The sequence below is a fragment of the Hippocampus comes genome, unplaced genomic scaffold (assembly GCF_001891065.2).
Source record: "Hippocampus comes isolate QL1 unplaced genomic scaffold, H_comes_QL1_v1.1 scaffold699, whole genome shotgun sequence".
NCBI classification, from domain to species: domain Eukaryota; kingdom Metazoa; phylum Chordata; class Actinopteri; order Syngnathiformes; family Syngnathidae; genus Hippocampus; species Hippocampus comes.
The window spans coordinates 335,993-359,770 of NW_017805822.1; the positions used below are offsets into that span (position 1 = coordinate 335,993).

Below are 23,778 nucleotides of genomic sequence, written 5' to 3' on the forward strand. Positions count from 1 at the left end.
GCCCGCCTCGCTCAAGCAGGTGGAGCGGTTCGACCCGGCGGCCAACGAGTGGACCATGGCGGCGCCCCTGCGCGAGGGCGTGAGCAACGCGGCGGTGGTCAGCGTCGAGCTCAAGCTCTTCGCCTTCGGCGGCACCGGCGGCACCCGCGACAAGCCGCCCAAGGTGCAGTGCTACGACCCCCGGGAGAACCGCTGGACCGTGCCGGCGTCCTGCCCGCAGCCGTGGCGCCACACCGCCGCCGCCGTCCTGGGCAACCACATCTTCGTGGTGGGCGGCGACGGCGAGTTCTCGGCGTGCTCGGCCTACAAGTTCAGCAGCGACAGCTACCAGTGGACCAAAGTGGGCGACGTGACGGCCAAGCGCATGAGCTGCCAGGCGGTGGCGTCGGGCAACAAACTCTACGTGGTGGGGGGCTACTTTGGCACGCGGCGCTGCAAAACCCTGGACTGCTACGACCCCGCGCTGGACGCCTGGGACAGCATCACCACCGTGCCGTACTCGCTCATCCCCACCGCCTTCGTCAGCACCTGGAAGCATCTGCCCGCCTGAAGACCCCTCCCGGCCGCCTCCCTCCTCCGAGGTACGTCCGCCGGCGGCGAACCTTTCCTCCCGATCGGAAAAGTGGGTGCAAGACCTCTTCCTTTTCTCTTCCAGATCTGGATTTTGCCGTTTTGTTTTGACATCATCTCCTGAACTCCCGACTGTGACGAGGGGTTCCAAGAGAAGACCTCCGAGACGGACGCTCAACCCCAAAAGAAGGAACCAAAAGCCCGTCAAGAATCTGAGGGCAAATGGCAGTCCGGGAGGTGAGCAGGGGCTGTGATACAGAGTGCCCCCCCTCCCCCCCCGACACCCGTACCCCCAGGCAACAAGTTATCTCCGGAGATCTTATTTCATGCTATTTATTTCCCCCGTGTGTGTGGGAGGGCCGCTACCTGCTCACGGCGTGGCCTGTGCACTCTTAATGAGGAGGAGGGGGCTCAGATTACCCGCCGCGCGGGGCCGCCGAGGCCGTGGGGGGTCGAGTGAAAAGAATTCCTGCTCAGCTCCGCCAAAGCTGCCTTCAATCAGTCGCCGCGTGCACCCCCGCCCCCCACCCCCTCTTACAAAAAGGGAGGGGTCCTGGTTAACTGTGCGGTGAGAAGGGCAGACAGCGCTGCGCATTGGACCTTCAAGCGCAGGCAAGAAATGCATCCGGGTTCCACCAAGCAAGATCCAGAAAGGCTTTGGTCTTGCGTTCACCGGAACCACGGCCACGCCCATCAAAGTTGCTCATTTGCCAAAACACTCTGACTTGCGCTCTTTTCAGGCTTCGCGACAGCAACTTCACAAGAGTCTGCCAAGCCGGCGTGGCGCCGACATCAGTCGCTATGTCCTAAATCACGTGATCCAAGTCAAACGTAGCCCCCCCCCCCCCTCACAAAAATATTTTGTCCCAAAGGGCAAAAAAAAAAAAGATTCAGTGCGTGATGACTGATTGCTTGTCAAGGTGACGGGGCGGCGACCGGATTCCTTCATGGCGCTCAACTTGCGGCGGGGACCGTCGTTGCCCCTCCGTTTGGGTCTGCGACCGACTTTGTTGGAGTTGGCGCACATCGAAGCGCCGCCAAGGTGCGTTCGGCGCTCCAGCGCGGCGCCTTTGTTCCGAAAACGTCCCTGATGATGGTTGTTGTTGTCCTGGCTGTCATGACGCCTTCACTTTCGACGGCGGTATTTTGGACCGCTGCTTTCTTTTCACAATGTGAAATCCATGGCTCAATAAACACCAGTTTTTTTTTTTCCTCTTGGCTCCACAGAACCTTTTGTGTGGGTGTGCGCGCGTCACTGCAAATTCAGGTGAAAACTGGATTGAAGGCACTTTTATGTCTTTTTCTTTTTTTTGGGGGTTATCTTGAAGGTGGAATAACGGCAGAGAAATCTGTCGCCGGTTTAGCTTCTGGCCACGCGAGAAGAGGCGCGTGCTTTCCCTTTCTCTCCCGAGTCACCTTGGCAACCATTATCTGCAAACTGCGGGGGCTGGAGGAGAACATCAAATCTTAAAAAGCCCCCCCGGCTTATTCCTCGCCCTCTTCCTCTCACTCTTCCTCCCTTCTCACAGTTCTCTCTCTCTCTTTTTTTTCTAGCTATGTTGAAAAAAGTCACGCAATCATCCTTTCCTCGCATGTTTACATTCCTGGTCCTGACAGCGGTTTGAGAAACACCAGTTTGACAAGATCCTGACCCTTGTGAACCCATAAAAGGCCAGAAGGGGAGGGACTGCAGGGGGTTGTCCATTGAGGGTTGGGAGGGGGGTGGGGGCGCTAAAGAAATAAACAATCTCAGTGCCAAAATGTTGCAACGAGACACGAAAATGATCTTTTCTCCGGTGTGTGTGTGTGTGTGTGTGTGTGTGTGTGTGTGTGTGTGTGTGTGTGTGTGTGTGTGTGTGTGTGGCCCCCGTGTGTGTGTGTGTGTGTGTGTGTGTGTGTGTGTGTGTGTGGCCTCCGAACAAAGGCTGACATTTAAGGTGAAATGTGGGGACGGCGTGTGTGGGAGCCCCACTTCAACCTCGACACCCCCACGCATCCCCCACGCCAGAGCCGTCACATTAATCACAACAGGAAGTGGAATTTCCTGTCCAGCAGGAAGCTGGACTTCTTCCCACACACAGAGGCGACGGCGGCGGCGCTCTCCGACACGTTGACGAGCCCACGAAATCACTCAAAGGGACAACTGAGGGTTTGGTGTCTCGGGAGCAATTCAACCCTTTGGCTTTCAGAGAGAAAGGGCCAAAATCAGCCTCAAACGGCTACTGAATGATCTCAAAAACACCAATAGTTTTTCCTTGAAAAAATCTGCAATTTAACTTTTTGATTGGATGTACCTTTTTTCCTCTGATACTGATACTTATATTTTCCAAAGTTTAAAAAAAACGTACAAATATATGACTTTTTTTGTTTGTTTGATTTGTTTTTTTTTTTTTTTTTTTTTTTTTTTGCAAAATGCAAATAATCGGCCAAAAAATCCCAAATCATCATTTGCCTGATTGTTTGTGAATATGGACTTTTGTCCTAGCAAAACTTTTCCCTTGAAAAAGCACTTCCAGTAACAAGTCAAAGTCATTTTGACGTTTTCACTTTTGCTGCCGGCAGTTCCGACACGGAAGGCCGCGTGTGTCATTTGGAGGCCACGCTGTCATCCAACATCATTTCTTCAGTGTGGCCCTACGACCAGATACACGCCGATACTTTCAAAAATGTGACGGTATCCAATGTTTTAAATTGCGCATACGATGTAACACAAGCTCCCATCGGGTGGTCCGGGGCGGGGGAGCCAATCCCGGGCGCCGATCACAACCTGACATCGGGGCGGGGCGAGGCACTGACCAATTGGGTGCGTTAAAATCCCATCCAGCTGTCAGACATCTTGCCTCGCTTCTCCGCTAATTACAGAGTCAAAGGCTTCCTGGTAGGCCGCAAGCCCCCTCCCCACCTCGGCGCACCCCCTACCCGAGCCATCACCGCAGGCGGCAGTGGGGCTTCGAGTGCTTCTTCAAGTCAGCTGCCTTACGTCAGTGCAAAAGTATCCATTGTGCCTCAACAGTGGATGACATGATGTTTGGGAATAGGCGACCCCCACCCCCCTTTTCCCCTCATAATAGAAGAGCTTTTTTTGTTTCTTTGTAAATAAGGAGTGTCAAAATCATGCTTTTTTTTTTCCTGGAAAATAAATTCTGTGCTGAAAAAAAATACACTTCCCCCCCTTTTTGAAATGAAAATATAAAATGTACTTTTCTGAAAAGAGATAATAGGAGAGTTTCTCGCCTCGAGGGAAAAAAAAAGACAAGCTTTTTTCTTCCATGAAAATTCATGCACGGGATGTCAGATATACAATTGACATCAAAGGTTTACACGCCCCTTTAAAACAACAACAACAACAACAACAACTCTTTCGACCACGGTACCGCTGTTCTAGAAGGCTTTTTCTGACATTTTGTCCTCCAGTTGAGTTGTATCGCTTATAGGTCACACGAATGACCTTAGTCTCATATTTGAACACGGGTGGGAAGACTTTTGAGATGTAATGTACGGACTTTTGAGAATGATACGACGCCATTATTTTTTGTGGACCCCCGAGCTACGGCGAGCGGACGCTTGGGGCTCAAACAGACCCACCGAGTCATTTAGTTGTGAAATTCATTTTTTTGCAGTTATGTTTTGGTCTGTATTATACTGCCCTCTTGTGGCAGATGCGCTGAAAGTATTTATGTGAACTAAATTCGAGGTGAAAAAACAGCAGCCAGTTCGAAGCAGTTTTACTGTACTCCCATTCAAACGCAACGAATATGTTTGTGATGCAATTAAGATGTTAATGAACATGATCTTTCATGTCATACATGGACGTCATCAAGGTGAGTTGACACATGACGTGAGTTTCGCTGTTTTCAAAACAAAGCAACTTCCCGGCTCTCCAAACAGCGACGACGAGTACTTGAACGCACCACGAGGTTCACGGAAAGACATTACCCGCTTTGGCTGCGCCTGCGTGTTTGGACACTTTGATCCCACTTCTGGTCGAGTTTCTCTCTCTCGTCACGGCTCCATCCGCGTCGTCAGCTGGGTGTCGACGGCAGGCGAGAGGACAGCGGCTCCTCTTCTTCCTCCATCGAGTTCGGAGCAAAAGACGGCCCGGCGGCCAGCAGATGGGGCCATCTCATCCTGATCGTCCGCCATCACAAAATATCAAATCTCGCGAGACCACTTCCGTACTGTTAACCTGTGCCGATGAAACACTTCACTGTGTATACAGATTAAAAAATATATCAACAGCCTGGAGGTCGCTCAAAATAAGTTAGTAATAGGTCAACTTTTTTTTTTTTTTTGTTGCCAAAAACAATTAATACAGTATTGCAGTCATAGCTACTGTACGTGCACACAAATTGAAAAAAAACCCAAAACAAATGCATTTGTGGCCAAAATATAACCATTGTCGCCAGCAAAAAAAAAGATGCAATGACAAGAAAGATTGCAATAATGCAGTACCTTCAGTATACTAATTGTGAAACTCACAACCAAAAAATGGTGGCAAACAGCTTTTGTCCAGGTGAAGCTCCTTCACTCAATTAATGATAGTTTCTTAGCGCCGACATGCTAAAAAACGGCAGTAAATCACTACTTTGGTCTAAAAAAATAAAGCCGCTCACTTCGACGTGGTTCCTTGGCACCGACATGCTAAAAATGGTAGCAAAGCCCCAATTTTGTCTCAAAAAAAGCTGCCTAATTCACCGGAGGAACTGTGCCCAAATGCTTATCCAGTTCATATCGTGGCCACAAAAAAGTTGCTCTCCACTTTATTTCTGGGGCGCCATTGCAAGCAACCAAAAGAAGCTCGTGACACCAAATCGCGTTTTAATGAAATTAGGGAGGAAGAGTAAAAAAAGTTAAGTTGACATCTTTTTATACACTATTTACAGACCCTTTACAAAACACAAAGATAAAATCCACGGCAAAACTAACAGCATCCGAGCAGGTGCAGCAGCTTGGCGTCCATGCCCTCGATGTCGGATTCGTCGCCCGAGTCGGGACACTTGTTGGGCGCGGCGGGCGAGGCGGGACACGGCGCGGCGGGAGAGTCGGCGCCCTCGGCGGTGATGACGGCCTCCAGCCACGAAGAGAGCGAGGAGGACGAGGAGGAGGACTCGAAGGAAGAGCAGGAGGAGGCGGGCGCGTCATCGCCGGTGTTCCAGGCGTCGCCGCCCTGATGCTTTGCTGCGGAAAGCGCACGTCGGTCAGCCAGTACTTTAAAAAGCAGACGATCTCATTTGGACGGGAATTGCGCATGAATGCTGAAGAGCTGACGCCAAGCGGAAATGCCCCGCAATGATCCGAAGGGTTCAAATGTAAAACGGGAGAAGCTGGAATGGTTTCGAAGCGCGCCAAGATGCGGAAGGTCAAGGAAAACGAATGAGCCGCGGACGAGATTAGCCGTGGGGCCTGGCGGCGTGGAACGAGGGTAGCGGCCCTCGCGCCAAAATCTCGTGTCCAACAAGGCTCGGACAACAACGGGGCCGAAGGCAAACTCTCTTCATCGCGGAAGTCGTTCGCCAAGACACCGCGACACTTGCGCCGCTTTACGACACCAAAAGCCGTATTTGTGTGGCTTTACGACACCGATGTCTTTGCGTGTTGTGAGACGAGACGTAGGCGGGCTCCCAAAAAGGTCTCCTTCCCTCATTTCACGCATTCGGATTCTCTCGCGCTTTGACTACATTTGAGGATGGACGACCTGCGACCGGTGAAATCTTTTCGCGGGCGCGTAGCATCCACGCAGCCGTAGACACCGAGGTCACAACTGTCGCTTTCAGAGTCGAAAAGCGACACGAGTGGACAACTTTTACGATGAATCGAGTGCTCATCCGCACACAGTTGCTGTCCGCGCATTGTTGGGCGTCGAGCTGCAAGTTTCCCTTTGCGCCTCGGCCCTCGTTCCCTCGGCCGCGCTGGGGTGAATATCAAAAGGCCGGCGAGGCGAAGCGCTATTCTCAGACGCCACGTCTCATATTTGTTGTCTCGGGCACCCGCGGCCGCTTCGAGAGCGGATGTTTTGTTTTTGGGCCCTTGTTTGCCTGTTTGCGTGCGGCGTCAGGCGTCCTACCGGGAGCTGCGCAGTCGCAGCGCCGCCTCTTCTTTTTGGGGCCCTGCGCACACGTTAAGACGTCGGAAAGGCCGGGCCCGTCGCGGCGTTCCCGACGGGAACGCGGACGCACGACATCGTCGTCGTCGTCGCCGCCGCCGCTGCCGCTGGAGCCGTCGGACGACATCTGCTCCCGCAGCTTCTTCTCCACGTAGGCCTGCTCGTAGTATTTGGCCTGCTGCTCCTTGCTCAGCGACGTCCACTGGGAGCGGCGAATTTCGGTCAAATTGACAACTGACGAGGTGTCGGGCCCGACGGCAGACTCACCAGCTGGGCCAGGCACTTGTTGACGGCCACGCTGTCCTTCTGCTCCGACTGGCTCTTCAACGCCGGGCGCCGCTCTCGGAGGAAGCACATGAAGGCGTTGGGCGGCTTTTTGGCAGCGGCCGACTTGCGTCGCCGCTTGCACTTTCGCTTTCGACTGAAGAACCAAAAGCCGGGCGTCAAATGGCCACGAGGTGTCGCGTCGGCGGAGGCCAGATCTTACCCGGAGGAGCGGGTGGACGTCGCGGGAGGAAGAGGAGCGGGCGCGGGCTGGGAGGCGTCCACCGCCGCGTACAGCACTTCCCCGTTCCTAAGAGGCAAACGGGAAGTCAACACGGAGCGGCGGCGGCGGCGCGGGCGGCCGTGTCTGCGTCCGGCCAACTCACAGCATCCCCACGGCGTGCAGCGTGGCGCCTTCGGGAAGCGGCACCACGGGCAGACTTTTTTTCTGCACACACAAAAAGAAGCCGTGTCAAAAGGGTTTTGTTGGGGTCCAAACATGCGCGACATTCGACATCCCCCGCTGTCGACCGAAAGACGACGTCAGAGTGCCTTCGGGCTGGCGTTGCCAACGTCACAGCTCGCCTCTTTTGCGGGTTTGCTCTTGCACTTGGGACGCGCGCGAGAACATTTTGGACTTGACTTCTATTTGGGGCATTTTTTTCCAAACTTCAAACAGTTCCCATGTCTCCTCACGTGTCTCTGTTATGTTTGCAAATGTTGTGACACGGCAGGTCCTGTTTTGATGAGGTCACACAAGATCTACTCGATTGATGAGTTCCACACGTGATGTGCGGGCCATCGTTCCGGATGCAAACACTTCCATGTCACATATTGCTGAACGATGCTGTCTCCAGCTGTCACTCTCACACTGAAGATGAAGAACCCGTGCGTGCGTGCGCCTGTGCGTACCGGCTGCGGCGGCGCAGGTGGGAAGCTGAAGGACGGCTGGCTGTGGACGACCTGTGGCGTCATCTGACACGGTAAGTACTGCGGGATAGAGGCAGAGGGTGGGCATTAACAATAGCAAACGCAAACACGCCGATAGCAAATAAAAGATGGCGAAATCCCAATTGCAGTTTTTGGGGAGCGTTCAAGGGGCTTTTTCTGCGTGTGATGTCACCATTTATTCAGAACGGACGGCGTGGCACGTTTGGACCGCAAGGTGTCACGACTGCTTTGGGGGATTTCTGCTCCTGACTCCTTGTCTTCCGCTTACCTGGAGACGGAAAGGAGCCCCCGCCTGGCGGCCGAGGTGAAAGGGGTGCATGAGGTACGGGTTGAACTGCGGCCCGTATCGCATGCCGGGAAGCGGCACTAACTGGGCGTGCGGGACAAAGGGCAACCGCGGAGGGAAGCGGGCTGGCGGAGGGCGGGCGTCGAAGGGCATCCCCGCATACACGGCGGACGGAGGGGGGTTTGAGGGCGGGTGCTGGCTGGGAGGGTGAGGAGGGGGAGTGTTGGTGGGGTCGCACATGATGTTGGAGCACAACTCTTGCAGGGTGTCCGCAACGTCCTGCCACTCCAGCTCGCCTACGATCTGCTCAAACTCTTCCCTGAGCTTCTCCATCAGCGCCCTGATGATCTAGCTTGCCCTAAATCTGGCCTCCTTCTGTTACACACACACACACACACAAATACACGCGCGCACGCACGCACACACACACATTAGATAAACAGATTATTAATCCAAAAGGGACATTTCCAAACGTCAAAACAAACAGAAAGTTGAAGAAGAAACTACTCGTGTTCACTAAACAGGAAGGCCCAAAATAGGTCTCTCCGTCGCTATTTTCATTCATTTTTGAGGGACTTGACGGTTGTCCAAAATGCCCAACATGATGCAACGACGAGCGAGCGATGCCGTTGAAAATGCAGAGACGAAAGCGTGACGTCACATAGACTAGAAACCGGTGGTAGGTTTGGCATTCAAATGCATCCATAGACTTTATTCACTACTCAGCGCGAGGTAAATGAAGGAATAAAATGCTCAAAACGAGCGAGGCTTGCGCTAAAATGCAGAGCGGACATTTGGCACTCGCCTGCCTGACAAGTGCGGATTTGAACACAACGATTTGGTATTTACCGCCATTCCCGCCGCACGGTGCATAAACGCTAATGTCCATTATGATGAGGATGATCATAATAATGACTGTTATTATTATTTCTTTTTCTCCAAAAATAATTGTGTTCAAACTTTGGTTTTTCGGAAACGAGTGACACTTGCGCGTGAGGTGTTCGGCTAGCAGTTAGCTCCAACACCCACCTTCGGGTTTGGGCTCTTTTTTTTTTGAATGGTCGAGTTTTATCGACAGCAGCTTACCGAGTCGGTCCGCTAAACGTGTTTATTAGTCGGTCTCGCGCGATGGCAACGCTGCAAAATGTGGCCACTCGGAACACAGATTTGGGCAGTTCGCGGTCAAGCGGTCTCGTTCTTACGGCGGAGTGGACTTTGCTGGAAGCTCCGCCCCCACCTTTCCGAAGCGGGTCGCCACGGTAACCCCGCCTTCGTCACCCGCTCGCGCGAGTCAAAAAGTTTAGGAAACAATCTGCTTTTCACCGATACTTTACACGCCTTATTTTTTTCCCCCATGTTATTATATTTGTCGTTTTTTTTCCCTTTCTGACGCCGTTCCTTTCTTTCTTGCCTTCTTCCCTCTGAGTTGCTTGTTATTCTAACCTCCTTCCCTCCTTGCTTCCCTCCTTCCTTCCTTCCACTTCTCAAAGACGCTTGATATTCGGGCTTCCGTTCTTCCATCCTTTCCCGAAACCCACTTTTTCTTTGTTCCGTGTTCCCATCTTTTCTTCCCTCGCTTTCCTTTCCACCCCTCTGAGCTTTTCTCCCTCCCTACCGACTCAAATTTTGGTACTCCCCGTCCATAAAATGAAGACCGTCATCCACTCTTGGTATTCTTGAAGGCAGCGAATTAAAAAGCGGTCTTCCAAAATCGGAGCAGGTTTAAGAGCACGCGGCTCTGGGCCTCATGATCTGCAATGGCGATAAAAACGAAGCCGCGCCGCCATCAAGAACAATAACAAGGCTGACAAACGGGCATTATGGGAAATGTGATATACAAGGACAGGGTTTATTCGTTTCTGACTGACCCACCACAAAGTGGCATTAGGGGACCCGTTTATTGATTCCACCGCGGAGAGGACAGGCGTCCATTCCAGGTCACACCCGTTGTGCCGGAGTCTGTCACATGCAATAGCTTGAGTCGTCTTGCCCAATGGATCACGTGACTGACCGTTGTTTTTCTCTTTTTAAAATTTCAAATCACCTTCTTTTCTCATGGAAGAGCCACTGTTTGAGGAAATGCGATCACATCAAATGGAGAAAAAGCGCCATCCGTCCAGGGCGAGATGATGAGTTGTTCCAGTTGATGAACTGAGGCGCAGACCAAACTATTATTGCTGTGGACACGATTTGAGGAAAGACAGTAAAATCAAATCCCAATAAAGGTCACTGAAACCGCCTGGTAACAGCACCCACCTTCCTGAGGGGCCAAAAGGAGATAGACGTCTATTTGGGGCGGGGGCGTTGAGTGTTTCCAACTTGACGAATATTCTCTTCTTTGGATTTCCTTGTTTTTTTTTTTGCGAGTGAACACTTGCAACAATCTGTGCCGCTGGCCTGGTGGTGAAAACTCTCCGTGCACGTCATGCTCATCAAGCGCGGCAAGAAAGAATAGCCGGAGGCTAATCAAAAAAAACAAAGCAACTGTTGAGGTCGGAGGGTGTGCGACTCACAAATATTTTTCCTTTTTATGGCAGACTTCATTTCGCCCGCCCGGCCTGCTTGGGAACAAGCCGCCATCTTCCTTTTCAGCAACGACAGCGCAGTGGAGGCCGCTTGGAACGTGAAACGACAAGAATACCTGCGCAACAGAACACGTCCCAAAAAAGATGGACCCCAATGCAACGGTATCAACGATTCCCGCATGCGCTTTGTTATTGGAAGCGCTTCAAGATGAAAGAGGAGAGAATCAAAGTCTCCTTTCAGCAGCTGCTCGGAGACGTCCTGAACACAGCAGGCATGAAGTCGTCCGCGTCTGCCGCAAGCGGAGCCAATTTCAAAGTCAACAACAACAACAACAACAAACCGCACTGAATTCAAACAAGTTCGCCGCAGACGTGAGGAAACGTAACCGTGCCCGGTGAGGAAAAGTCAACCGGAGCTTGAATGAAAACACAAAAGTTCGCGAGGGGGAGGCATTCCTTCATTCTTTCATTCTTCACCGTGATGAGACGCTCACTCCATCTCGGGCCGAGGCGCCAATCCGAGCGATGACCGATGGCCGGCGAACGCCAAAGAAGTGTTGGCGTGCCGTGCTGACGTTATTGCTACGTGCCCGCCGGGATTTGCTTTCACGACTGACTGCGTGATGCTCAACCGCTACGCCATTGTCCACTTTTAGGGGGCGCGCCGCCGACATGTTGCCAGCCAATCGCGGGGCACACGCAGACAAGCGACCACTCGCGGTCACACCTGCGGGCAACGGAGAGTGACCAATCCACCTTGCGGGCATGTTTTCGGAACGGCGGAGGAAAGCCACGCAGGCACGGGGAGAAGATGCAAACTCCACGCCTTTGGATTCACGACCACGGCACGGCGAGGCGGACACGCTAAGCGGTCACCCGGCGTGCCGCGCGCGATAAAAAAATCGATCTTGTCAAATCGAGCACGATTCCCCGAAACACGCAAATGCGGGTGCTTAATCGGGCCCCTTCGGACATCCTCCATCTTGGCTCAAGTGCCGGGCCTCCGTTCAAAGTGGCAAATCCCTGCGCGGGAGGCGCCGAGGGGTGAGCGGGGGTCGCGGGGGTCCGGTCTGTCGGATCCAGATAAATCCGGAGAGGAGTGGGCGGGAAGTGCTCTCACATCACTTCCTGTCTTTGTTTTCTGACGCTATTTTCAAGGCTCGGAATGTCGCTCCAATGGCGGGAGGGCTTGGGTGGGGGGGGGCCTTCAAAACAAATTCATTAAGTCGCAGGAGAGCGAGAAAAGCCTCTCGCAGCTCAGAGTATATCGCCCGCCTCGGGCCGCGCCCTGCTCGCATCCTGCGGTGGACTCCCACCCGCCGGCTCCGGCATCATCTTGAATGGACGTGGGGGGTTGGGGGGGGGTTCTCATTTGTGCAACTCCGAGTCAAGTCTCGAACCTTAGCTCGCCGCAAGCACATTCATTGTCTTGTTGGAATTTTCACAACAACCTGGAACCAAACGACGAAGCGGCATGAAGCCACACATCAAGCAAAAGCAAACCGCCCAAATCCCCCCCCCCCACCCGTTAATTGAGGAACATTGTACGCATGCACCACATGAGGGGTGTGCACCCCATCAATAACCAACCATTCGATACGCGTTTTATGCTCCTGGGGGTCCGAGACCATTCAGGATGGATGGGTTTGATTGAGCGGGATTCCGATTGGATTGGATACGCTAATTCATTCGATTGAAAGAGCCAAAAAATGATCCCCGACGCCAAACTGATTTCCGAGCACGGTTGACATAGCATCAAAAAGCAAAGCCAGTTAGCGCCGCAACAAATCTCCTGTTCGTACAAAGTTACGCAAAGCTTTTCTCATTATGAGCGTGCGAAGATGGATTCACAAAAGTGACGGCGTCTCTCGCTTTTTGGCTGGCAAGTACCGGCTGTGTCCTCCAGTATATGTGAAAATAATGGCCGGTATTTTTTTTCTTAGGCCGGCGCTGATGGATTTACTTTTTTGGCCTCGGGAAACCTTGTAGCTGCAGGAATTTCTGGCAAGTGGGCCAGTACTTCTCCACGTGACTACAATCGATCGGATCTATTTTTTTGCCACGGCCAGGCTGCGAGGGAGGGCTCAATCCGCCAGAAATATCCAGTGCGGCACATTCCGCAAAAGCCGTCAAGCTGTCGGCAACTGTTGGCGAGGCTCCGGCCGACCCGAAGGAGCGTCCGGTCCCCCCGCTCCATTCTGGGGGGCTCCGGCTCATATTTATGGATTTGTGCCGGGAGGGAGTATGAAGTCACTCCGGGACATCGCTTGCGCAGGAGCATTTGGAAAAATCCCACCGGGTACGCCGGGGGTTAGATACACGTGGAACGCTACAAGTTGGGCCGGCCAGCTCAATGTTAGTGGAGGCCCTGCTGCGCACATGCACGCACGCACACACACACACACACACGTTTCGAATTAGCTCGCCTTTACACCAGAATGCGCCGGGACCACCGGGGGAAAGTTGGGTGGGGGGGGGGGGCAGGATCGGACAAGCACGCCTTGCCTGGGGAGGAGGCTGGTGGGGGAAGCGGTGTCAGGCCTTGGATGGCAGGATGTCCTGTTTGGATGGAAACCTCGCTGAGCAAAAAAAAAAAAAAAAAAATGCATGTGACACTGTCTTGAGATTCCAAAGATTTGCTGGAATCGAGCGTAGGACCAAAAACCTGGACAAGGTGATCTTGTTCGTCACCGCTAAGGCGCTCACTCGCGGTCAACAGTGCCACCGATGCAAATGCAATTTTTGGGTACGTCGCGCGCGTTCCCTTGTGTCGAGACAAAAAGGCAGTTGGGGGACCTCGCAGTGTCTCGTCAGGTCCGACATGAGACTGCAATTTTTCACAAAATAAATGTGGGGAGCTCGGGGAGCACGCGGCCGCAGCGATTTCTGGCAAGCAGTCGTCACGTGACAACGATCTGTATTCTTCGTCCACGTGACTATGATCTCTTGACATGGCTCAGCGCCGAAAGGAGTTTACTTCTCGACTCCTGAAAAAAGAAGAGGGACCGCTGTTTTACGCTCTCCTAACCCCAAGCCCTCAACGTCGGCAAAACGCCGGAGACGGCCCCGGAGAGATATACATCAAGTGGCGGCTAGCGTCGACACGAGACAAGCTTCTCCCGACCTTTTTTCAAGGCCTCAAGCAACTTCCCGGCCCGTGAGCGCACACGCTTTGCAAAGGCCATTCCATTCCTCCAAAAGGGGCCAGCTTCCCACAACGCGTCTTTCCCGACCGCGGCGACTCTCCAGCGGACACCTTCGCGGCGCCGCGTCCATCTGCCCGCCTAGGCCCCGCTCCGAGGTCAGCCTCGCTCGCCCTTTCGCCAAATCTGTCTGACGCAGATCCGCTTCCTGCCCGAGGGAGATCGCTATTGTTCGCGGGGAGCCGGCGCGGCCATCTCGCGGCCCAGCCGTTTCCCGTTTCCTGAGGAGGAGGAAGCGGCGCCGGCGCTCAGCCCCCCCCCCCCTCCCACTACTGACTACTACTTTGGATTTCAAAGAACAAAAGCGGCCGCATTCCCTGCACAGATTTTGCATTCTACTCCGTTGTCGCCAACGTGCAGCCTTGGACGTCGGCACTTCTCAAAGGTTTTGGGGTCCAGGCTAGATTTTGAAAATGTACTTATTTTCCTCAGGGGTCACTTTAAAATCCTAAAAGGGAACGATCATGTGTACGTACCTCTGAGAGGCGGAGGAATTCAAAAGATTCCCGAAAAAAAAAAGTCCAGATCTAATGATAAATCACAATACTTTTTCGTTGCAGTTTCGTTTTGACTTTTGATTTTCCAATTCATTCATTCATTCATTTATTTTACAACCCACCAATCCTCATAAAGGGCGCAATTAGTTTTCATTCCTTTTGTTCCATTTTTTTGATTTCAAAATCACTTTGTTTTAGTTTAGGTTTTTTTTTTTTGGGGGGGGGGGTTAGTGCTAGTTTTAGTTTGTTTGTTTGTGAGTTTTTTTTAATCCAGAAGCTTTGTCAAAAGTGAGACGACCCATTGGGTGGCGCAAGGATGCAGTCAATGCAGTCAAGCCCTCATGTGGACGGGCCTGCTCAGGAAAAACGCATTAAGGGATGGCGGCGAGAAACCAATAAGACAAAATCGCCCTGAGAAATTGCCTCCAAATCACTTTTCGGCTCAGCATGGGAGCGTGTTTGTGCACCACTCCAGTTTTTTTTTTTTGTTTTTTTTTTATCAGGGCCCAACAGTGACAGGAAGTCCGCTTTGGGGATTGTCCGTGCGGTTCCTGCCTTAGTTGCAACAGGAAGCGCGGCATAAAACCAAGAGGAAAAACGCCCAGAGATCATTTTGGAGCACAGAGGCGGGCCGCCACCGCGCAACCCACGGACGGCTCCGCCATGGAGGAGGCAGCCGCCGGCCCGCGGGGCCGGAGCTCAAGGGGGACCGAGAGGGCCTCTCCCCACACACTTCATGGCCTGCACGTGCACAGGTAAATGATCGGACAAAATGCGCTTTGAAAGCATTCTCCATCGAACTTTCTCGTTGAGTTGTCATCGTCGTGGTCGTGCTAGTGCAGGCCAAAAAGTAACTTTGATGAGTTGCAGAAACTATTCTCACGTGCCATTATTGTTTTTTGATGTTGGGTTTTTTTCATGAAAAGTTTGCGCATTTAAATTCAAATGTTGGAATATCATACGTATGCATGCATTGTATTGAATGTATTTATTTTAGTTTTACATTTTAATTCAATACGAGATTAATTTAAGTTGAAATGCATCAATGTAATTTTTGTTGAATATTACACCCCCACTTTTCCCTCTAATTGCGTATTTTTTAGAAATGCACAAATCACTCTTTTGTAAATGTGATAAAAATAAATGCAATTCAAATCAGTAAAAAACAAATAACAAAAAAAATATGACTCCAAAATACATATATTTTTTAAATTGGTAAATTACTCTTTAGAAAGTGTAATACACATGCGTAATTAAAATTATTAATGCATATTCAATATGTATTTTATTTATAATATATCCTAACATATATAGAATTATAATTTTAAAGAGATTTTTTTAAGATATAAAAAGTATTTCTGTGTGTGTGACTAGGTATGCATCTATTCATATATATAGAGAAGAAATACATTCAAAAATGTTACAAAAAAACAAATAGAAAACACACCAGTCCTCAAAACATTTCTCGTTAAAAAACAAACAGAAAACACACCAGTCCTCAAAACATTTCTCGTTAAAAGTAACTATTTCTCAATCTGACCACACCAAACTCTATTGATAAATATATAACACTCGAAAAAATAGATGTTGTTCTTGAATTTGTGTCAAAGAGCGACAAAAAGGAGTGTAGGCGATGTGACGTCATTGAGTAGCTGGGGGTCTATCGAGGGGTGGCGAGAGAGGGGGTCGGTCGTCGGGGGGAGGTGCTCCCATCACCCCCCATCCGCATCGTGTGTGTGCGTCTGACAGTCTGAACTGACGAGCCACACACGCACACACACACGCATAAACGCGCGCACACGCACGCACGCACACAATCACCGGATTTCTGATGACTATTCATCGGATTACCACGAATGGGATTCTAACGAGTGGATTTGAATCGGACCATTAACCGGAACCGATCTGCTTGGACGTTTTGGGTTTTCTTCTACTTGTTGGACTTTTCCCACAGCAGAGGTGACTTGTTTAGTGCGCGCTTCTTTGCGTTTTCTGCGCGTGTGCGCGCGACCGTTGAACGTGAGCGCGCGCGTCCCGAACGCCCGAAGCGGCCGCTGTCGGGAGGGAGCCGGGGAAATGGCGTCCTCGTGTGGACATTTTTGGTCGTGACGTCCCCGCGTGGCACAACAGACACGCGCACGTCAAGTCCTAACTTGGGAAAATATTTTGAGAGGAAACACTTCGAGGCAAATTCATCAGTTGCACAAACGTCGTATGTCCGAACGTATGTCGTAAATCAAGGATCCGTTCAACAACAATAGATTTTACGACAGTTACGTACATTTCTTTTGGGGGGGTAAGTAAGCCATTTCTGTGCAAGTAGACAAGCATGTGAAAATGAGGGCACTTTTCCTGATACATAGCTACATTTACCATTTGAAAAGAAAACGGCGCTGCGGTGTTTGACTTTCGGTCATATCGTTGAGAATTGGAGCGCAAAGCGCTTGTGGGGTTTGCGCGAGGTGTCAAACAGGTTTTTCTGTGACGTCACCAAGAAGGCGCTCCTCTGTTTGTGGCTCTCAGGTGGTCCCCCGGTCGGCGGAGCGCATTCCGACCCGCCCACTGCGTCCCCTGCTCTCCTTCGCTCCGGCTGCCACTGCTCGGAAGAGCGTGAGAGAAGAAGAGAGACGAGGAACGTCGTGGCAAAGAGAGCGAAATGATGCGAGCGACGTTCCTCGCCGCCCTCCTCGTCCTCCACGCGGCAGCCGCGCCCTCGTCCTACGCTCACGACCACCACGGGTAAATCGCGGCCATCGCTTTGTGTGGCTTCGGACAAAGTCGACCCCGTGGCCATTTTCATATCGTTTGCTCAAAAATGGCAAAGACACTTTTTCCATGTGCATTTTTTTTTTTAAAGGCTGCCTTGGTTTGAAATGAGACACTTGTTGCATAAGGGCAGAAACAGTGTCTTGCAGTCACGTCACGAGGCCTCGTTCAGCAGCAATCATGGTCAAGACGGTCTGAGAGACTCCCCACTCAGATGCATTTGCATTCATTTTGGTGGAAAAGGCATCTTCAAGGGGAAGTCAAGCCATGAATTGTCTTCACGAGAATAAGTTCTATCCAGCCTCACAAGTCCAAACCCGGCATTCCCACTGAAAAATAAATACATCAAATCATAATAAAAATCACATCAAATCCACAGTTTTTTGTCCATCGTCGGGGGCGGCCATTTGCCACTTGCTGTCGATTGAACGCGACGTCACGATTGCTCGGACTCATTTAACGGCCAATCACGGCTGACCTTCAGAAAACCTCTGAGCCATGATTGGCTGTTAAATGCGTCCCCGAGCAACCGTGATGTCATTTTCAGTCGACAGAAAGTGGCAAATGGCCGCCCCCGAATTGGCTGAAAACGGGTGCATTTTGCCGCTCAGCTCGTGTTCCACAAAGTCAATATCCGTCAGAATGTCGTGTTTAGATGAGTGCAGGCGCAGAGAACATATCTCTGCAAAGAAAATTTGGGGCTTGACTTCCCCTGAAAGGAATAGGAGAAACATCCTCCATCTATCTATCGAGCGAGCTAGCTTTCTGTCTAGCTCGCTAGTCATCGATATGGAATTAGCATCTTTGAAAAACACGTCGCAAATCACCAGTCTTCGTTTGGGACACAGGACAGGAATTCGATTTTGGCATTCAAAGTTTTCTAAATATGACTTTGGAGTTTCTTTGGCCCCCCCTGGCCCCATTCTTTCGCAAATGTTTGTCAAAAGGGTGCGCCTGCCCGCCTGTTTAATTTGAGACACCCGATTCTACTCCTTTGGATGGGAGAGCAAATACTTTTGGTCTCGATAGCACTCAGATCAGCAACATTCGCGACGTTTCAGAAGGCGGGATAGATCTTGACCGTTGTGAATCAAATTAGACAAACAATGACATCAACACGTACGTATAGCTATACAGAGTCACACTGACCGGACTCCTGACGCCACTCACTAGGCCACGTCCCTTAAATGCACGTCTGCGACACGTGAATAGTCCAGTCCAAACTTGGATGGATCCAGACGCATCAAAGTCAAGAAACGTGAGAGAAGAAACCCTTTTCTCTCGGGCTCTCTTGCTAGGAGGAGAGCGTGCGGCGGCCGGGAGCCTCGCCGCCATCGTCGGCATCATCGCATGGTCACGGCGACCGAGTCGTACGTCCTGCCGCTGCATAAGCCCTTCCTGACGCTGTGTCAGGGCCGCCGCCTCTGCAGCACCTACAAGTGAGTCCGTCCGATCTTGGCGACCATTGCCGCAGAAAACACCCAATGTCGAAGGCGTCGTCGGACTTTGGCGCCGTATCGCACGCGAATGAAGGTTGAAAACGCTCATGGAGAGCAGTCATCCAATGTCCAATTTCAGCTGCTGCCACGGAAAATACATGACTGACGCTGATGGTGAAAAAAACTCAACTGAACCCGCATTTCACTCGGAAGAAATACACGGAAAATATCAAATTCACGTTTGTTTGACGAAACTCATTTGGAAAACAAATGAAAAATACAAATGATGATTTTGGCAACCGTTTCATCAATTTTACAAGCCTTTTGTCAAAAGACATCGATTTTAAATGATGCGGTAACGACGCAACCGAACGCTTACAAAAAGTCAATCGACACAGAGTAAGGTCGAAACAACGCACGCTTTGTCGGCGCTTTACTCGATAGCACGCGCGCCCGCAGGCCCGTCCGCAAGTGGGTCCGAGCGGAATGTGGTGGCGTTATCGAGCAATTTGTCTAACGACGGGAAACGTGCGCCCACAGAGACCGCCGCGCTTGTTTATGTTGCTCACGGTCCTCCCGGCTAACTCGGCGCCGCCGTGGCCAGCCCCGTTTGGAAAACGTCTCTGGCCGCAGCGCCCCGGTCACACCAAAGCCCGAACGTTGGTGTCGACGGCGGCCGGGCGAGCGTTCCCGGTCCTCCTGGCCGACGCCCGGCAGCCGGATGTCTTCCTCCGCGCTGCCATCTTTTCCGACGGCCGCGGGAGGCCGGCGGTACTGTTTACACAAATGATTTCACATCCTCCAAGCGATAAACAAGATCGAGAGGCCAGATACATGAAAGTGGCGAGTCGATGGAGGAAATTGTCATGAAAGAAAAACAAAAAAGGGGGGAATTCTTCGCCACGGAGTGTCGCCCGTTTGCGTCATTTCAAGTTGGTAGCCATCAGAAAAAAATCTCCAGGACGACTTTGTCCATCGGTCACCCTCCAAAATGGCCTCCAATGTCCCTTTGGAACCAAAGTGGAGCGCCGTTGGACAAAATCTCCCGAGGACACGTTTATTTATTGACTCTTGCAAATGGCCAGAAAACAGCTCCGAAGAGGCTCCTTGGAACCAAAATGGCCGACTTCCCGTGCGTGGCTTCTTGAGATTTTTCTGCGGGTCTCCTTCACCGAGCGAAAGTGGCGGCTTACGAAGGAGTTTGCCGTTTCGTCGTCTCCACAGGACGACGTACACGCTGGCGTACCGCCAGGTGAGCAGAGTGGCGTCTTTCTCCAACTTCGACCCCGAATGTTGTCCAGGGTGGAGACGCTTTCACTCGCTTCGCTGTAACCAAGGTAAGGGGCGCGTTGCGAGCTCCGTGCTAAGTGCCCGGGTGAGGGCGAAAAGGCGCGACGCGGCGGTGAGACTTTTTTTTTTTTTTGTCTTCCAGATGTGGACGAGTGCGCGGAGCAGCACCCGTGCTCTCACGTCTGCGTCAACACAGTGGGTAGTTTCCGATGCACGTGCCGCCAGGGTTACGTCCTGGCCGGCGACGCCCGCTCCTGCCGCCGTCTCGGAGGGCCCGCCTCCACTCCGGCGCCGCCGTCAGGTGGGCCGACGAAACCCGCAAACGTCCGCCTTTCCGTGTTGCGTATTTCGGCGAAGATGTCGAAGAAGACGAAGACGAGATCGTAGCCAGCCTCGCGGCTCATTATTACTTTTGGTACGCGCTATGCCGCTCTCAACTCGTACCGTGAGTAATAATGCACTGCGACTGGCGCCCCCTTCAGCTCTGTCACGAGCAAAACGTTCGGGACCCTCGCGCTTTTGGAAGCGTCCGCTCCATATTACCTCTGGGCCTCGGCCGCGGCGGCTCTACGGGTGCCGCCCCGGCCCACCACTAGCGGCTAACGTTGCGCTTCCCCACCCGCGCCGCAGGCGGAACGTCGGGCGACGCTCCCGACAACGCGACGGCCGAAATGCAGAACTTGAGGAGCAGAGTGGAGCTTTTGGAGAAAGTATGTCAGCGATTTGGAGAGTTTTCTCTTCTTCCCGCGTCATTGTTCCTTTCGTGATATTTTTGGGAATCCCGCAGAAGCTGCAGGTGGCGCTGGCGCCATACAGCAGCGTTTTCCCAGAGGAGGTTGCGTCGGACGAGAGCGCCACCTTGCTGTCGCACTCCTTCCGCCAGCTGGACCGCATCGACTCCCTAAGTGAGCAGATCGGGTTCCTCGAGGAGCGCCTGGGAACTTGTAAGTCAAGCAAAAAGGTCGGGAAACATTTGGACAGAAAGAGATGCACTCAATGCGCGAGCGAGCTTGTGCACGTAGCATGAGAAAAAAAAAAAAAGCAAAGGAAAAATGACAAAAATCTGAAAGAAAAATCTTTCATAACGATCTGACACATTGGTTGGGCTCGGCATTGAGCTGAGAAAAAAAAGCTGTACCACTTTCAGGGGAAAAGAAACGTGTGAACGTGAACTTGAAAAGGTTTATTGATCGCCGTCGATGCTCGGCAACATGAGGCTTAGCTCACACATTTAGTTTGAAAGAAAATCAGCACAGAGAGGACGAACCCAAACAAACAAACTCGGCAACGTCGTCAGAAAAACCGTTGGGATGGTCTTTTTTTTTTGTGGACCTTTTTAACGCGTACGCCAAACATCAAACAGTATTTGTGCTAAGCTAGGCTGCTATTTGGAAGGCTTTTGAGCTCGGTGAAGGCGGCTCACCTTGTAAAAAATTTTTTTTTTTCTCCTCTCTAGGCTCCTGCCAGGAAAACTCCTGAGCTCGGTGAAGGCGGATCACCTTGTAAAACAATTGTTTTTCTTTTTTCTCCTCTCTAGGCTCCTGCCAGGAAAACTCACCGCAACCGGAACTAAAACGTGGCCGAAACACGCACACATCGAGATCCTACTCATCGCTTAGTCGAGCGCAATCGTCGCACAAATAAACAAGGCGCTGTTTCTCCACAGGTTGGCTTCCACAAAGGCGGCAATTCGGGCAACTCCGACGTGATGGCTTTCATGTTTCCAATAGTAATTCGAAAAAAAAAACATGTCAACGGTCATGTCAACAATACGATATATTTGATTTGTTTTTTTGGGGGCGGGGGGCAGGGAGCTAATGATTCTTTGATGTTCCCAAACATTACGCCTTTGTTCCAAAAACTAAGATCGTATCGTTGACGTTTGTCATTTGGAAAACTGTGTCTGTGACTTTTTTTTTTTTTTTTAACACGTCTGATGAGTTCATCAACCTTGACCTGTTTTCGTCTCTTCGCTGTTTCCAAACATGAAGTCTTTGTTTCATAAAACTTTGAATCCATCTTTCAAACTGCATTGTGTCAAATGCGCTCACATTCTCGATTGTTCTCAACTCAAATTTCAACTTGGGTGTTTCAAAGCCTTTCTACTGGATGTGTCTTTGATTTGTCAATCAAGTTGCACCGCCCTTGATATTCCAAACAACCGCGTCTTGGATTTTGAAACAAAAATGTTTCAAACTAATGTGACGTCACATCATTTAGGAAGTGTATCATCCAGACCATCTTTGATGGAACAACCTTTCACGGCGCTTCGTCTTATGCTTCAAACAACAGATCTCTTTGATGTATCTCATCACAACCAACTCGTCTTTGAAGTTTCATACGAGATGAACTGAAACAGTCACCGGAGCAGCTGTGTCGTCGCAGTCTCTACTTATCTGTATCATCCAGATAATCTTTGATGGAACAACCTTTCACGGCGCTTCGTCTTATGCTTCAAACAACAGATCTCCTTGATGCATCTCATCACAACCAACCGTCTGAAGTTTCATACGAGATGAACTGAAACAGTCGCCGGAGCAGCTGTGTCGTCGCAGTCTCTACTTATCGTGCCTTTTTCTTTCACACTTTATTTGAAATGACAACCAGTTATTTCCCACAACACGTTTGTTTTTGTAACGTTTTGTGATCAAGGAACATCAGTGACCCCAAATGTGGCTGACGTGTGTTCAACGACGGCCAGGACAAAGCTTCCCACCACCGGAGGAACTTGAGGGAAAGGGAACAAGAGTACGGATCAATAAAATACCAGAAAAAGAAAGAAATGGAGTGAAATCTTTTGCAGGGCATTCACATTCATCCCACTTTCTAGTAATTCAGTTGAAAAAAGAAAGCACATCGTCAACGTCCCCAATGCTGGCGATAGGGGGCGGGGCTTAGTGATCTCACACACTCTTGACACTTCCTCTCACACACGCACAAAGGCTATTACCTCGAAGCCGTCTTTAATAGCTTTGGTGAAAATGATTTAAAAAAAGAATTCATAAAAGTAAAGCCCCCACCCTCCAAACAATTTTTTTTTTCATTTACAATTTCATCTTCATTTTCCTTTAAGGTGAGGAAATAATCAAGACCACGAAAATGATACCGAGAAGTGAACTTTTCGTCATTCACTGCATCGCACTTCATTAGCATAAACGTATCAGCCGTTGCATGCTCAACCAATCAGATGGTTGCATGGTCCAAGGGGGCGGGGTGTACTCCCCGAAACGTCGTCACAGGTGAAACAACAGCCCCCGCCCCCTCCTCAAAATAAAATTAAAACCCAGACAGGTTGGGAGCATTTTGGGGTTCGGTTTGACATTCAAAAGGCAAATAACTGACAAAACTTGGTCAATAAATGGAAGCCAAGCGTGTGGTCCTTTGTCGTACTCCCCCGAAACGTTTTTAGGGTCGTCACAGGTGAAACGACAGCCCCCGCCCCCTCCTCAAAATAAAATAAAATAAAAACCAGACAGGTTGGGAGCATTTTGGGGTTCGGTTTGACATTCAAAAGGCAAATAACTGACAAAACTTCGTCAATAAATGGAAGCCAAGCGTGGCGTGTGGTTCTTTGTATGTCAAACACAACGGCGTGAGCAGAATCAAGAAATCAAGTGGCACCGTGTTGGAAACAGTCGCAATGTTTTCAAAACATCAAGCCAAGCTTCAAGCCATAAATACATTTCTCTTTCTCGAACGAAGGTCAATAAATGGAAGCCAAGCGTGTGGTCCTTTGTATGTCAAACACAAAGGCGTTAGCAGAATCAAGAATCAAGTGGCACCGTGATGCAAACAGTCGCAATGTTTTCAAAACATCAAGCCAAGCTTCAAGCCATAAATACATTTCTCTTTCTCGAACGAAAAAGTCAACACAACGGGCGTCA

The 23,778-nt window shown here is 50.9% G+C and overlaps 3 protein-coding genes and 1 long non-coding RNA gene across 7 annotated transcripts in view; 3 read left to right on the forward strand and 1 right to left on the reverse strand.

Moving 5' to 3' along the window:
• Positions 1–768, forward strand: part of enc1 (ectodermal-neural cortex 1) — a 2,004-nt gene extending 1,236 nt beyond the window's left edge. The window contains exon 2 of the mRNA XM_019886126.1: positions 1–768. This exon is cut by the window's left edge and continues 2 nt beyond it. Within this exon, the coding sequence (XP_019741685.1) occupies positions 1–550 (550 nt within the window). The 3' untranslated portion in view covers positions 551–768.
• Positions 769–5,368: 4,600 nt separating this feature from the next.
• LOC109525541 (transcription factor 7-like 1-C) lies at positions 5,369–9,799 on the reverse strand. Its single transcript, XM_019886106.1, has 8 exons — positions 9,261–9,799; positions 8,157–8,549; positions 7,850–7,927; positions 7,324–7,385; positions 7,161–7,247; positions 6,941–7,094; positions 6,649–6,875; positions 5,369–5,753 (listed from the first exon to the last, which is right to left on the reverse strand). The coding sequence occupies exons 2-8, from the start codon at positions 8,505–8,507 to the stop codon at positions 5,492–5,494; spliced, it is 1,221 nt and encodes a 406-aa protein (XP_019741665.1). The 5' UTR covers positions 8,508–8,549; positions 9,261–9,799; the 3' UTR covers positions 5,369–5,491.
• Positions 9,800–14,994: 5,195 nt separating this feature from the next.
• egfl7 (EGF-like-domain, multiple 7) lies at positions 14,995–22,010 on the forward strand. 4 transcript variants are annotated; one of them, XM_019886153.1, is made up of 8 exons: positions 14,995–15,154; positions 16,923–17,138; positions 18,464–18,604; positions 19,829–19,941; positions 20,037–20,195; positions 20,525–20,604; positions 20,682–20,838; positions 21,351–21,379. In XM_019886153.1, exons 2-8 carry the CDS (start codon positions 17,056–17,058, stop codon positions 21,371–21,373), a joined length of 756 nt encoding a protein of 251 aa, XP_019741712.1. In that variant the 5' UTR covers positions 14,995–15,154; positions 16,923–17,055; the 3' UTR covers positions 21,374–21,379. The 4 variants fall into 4 exon arrangements, with proteins under 4 accessions (XP_019741712.1, XP_019741710.1, XP_019741711.1 ...); XM_019886151.1 differs by lacking the exon at positions 21,351–21,379 and adding an exon at positions 21,432–22,010 and having other exon boundaries at positions 14,998–15,154; XM_019886152.1 differs by lacking the exon at positions 21,351–21,379 and adding an exon at positions 21,432–22,010 and having other exon boundaries at positions 14,998–15,154; positions 18,467–18,604.
• A 1,188-nt stretch (positions 22,011–23,198) lies between these two features.
• Positions 23,199–23,692, forward strand: LOC109525572 (uncharacterized). The gene is made up of 2 exons (XR_002170170.1): positions 23,199–23,244; positions 23,597–23,692. It is a non-coding gene; the product is annotated as an uncharacterized LOC109525572 (long non-coding RNA).
• Positions 23,693–23,778: the final 86 nt, after the last annotated feature.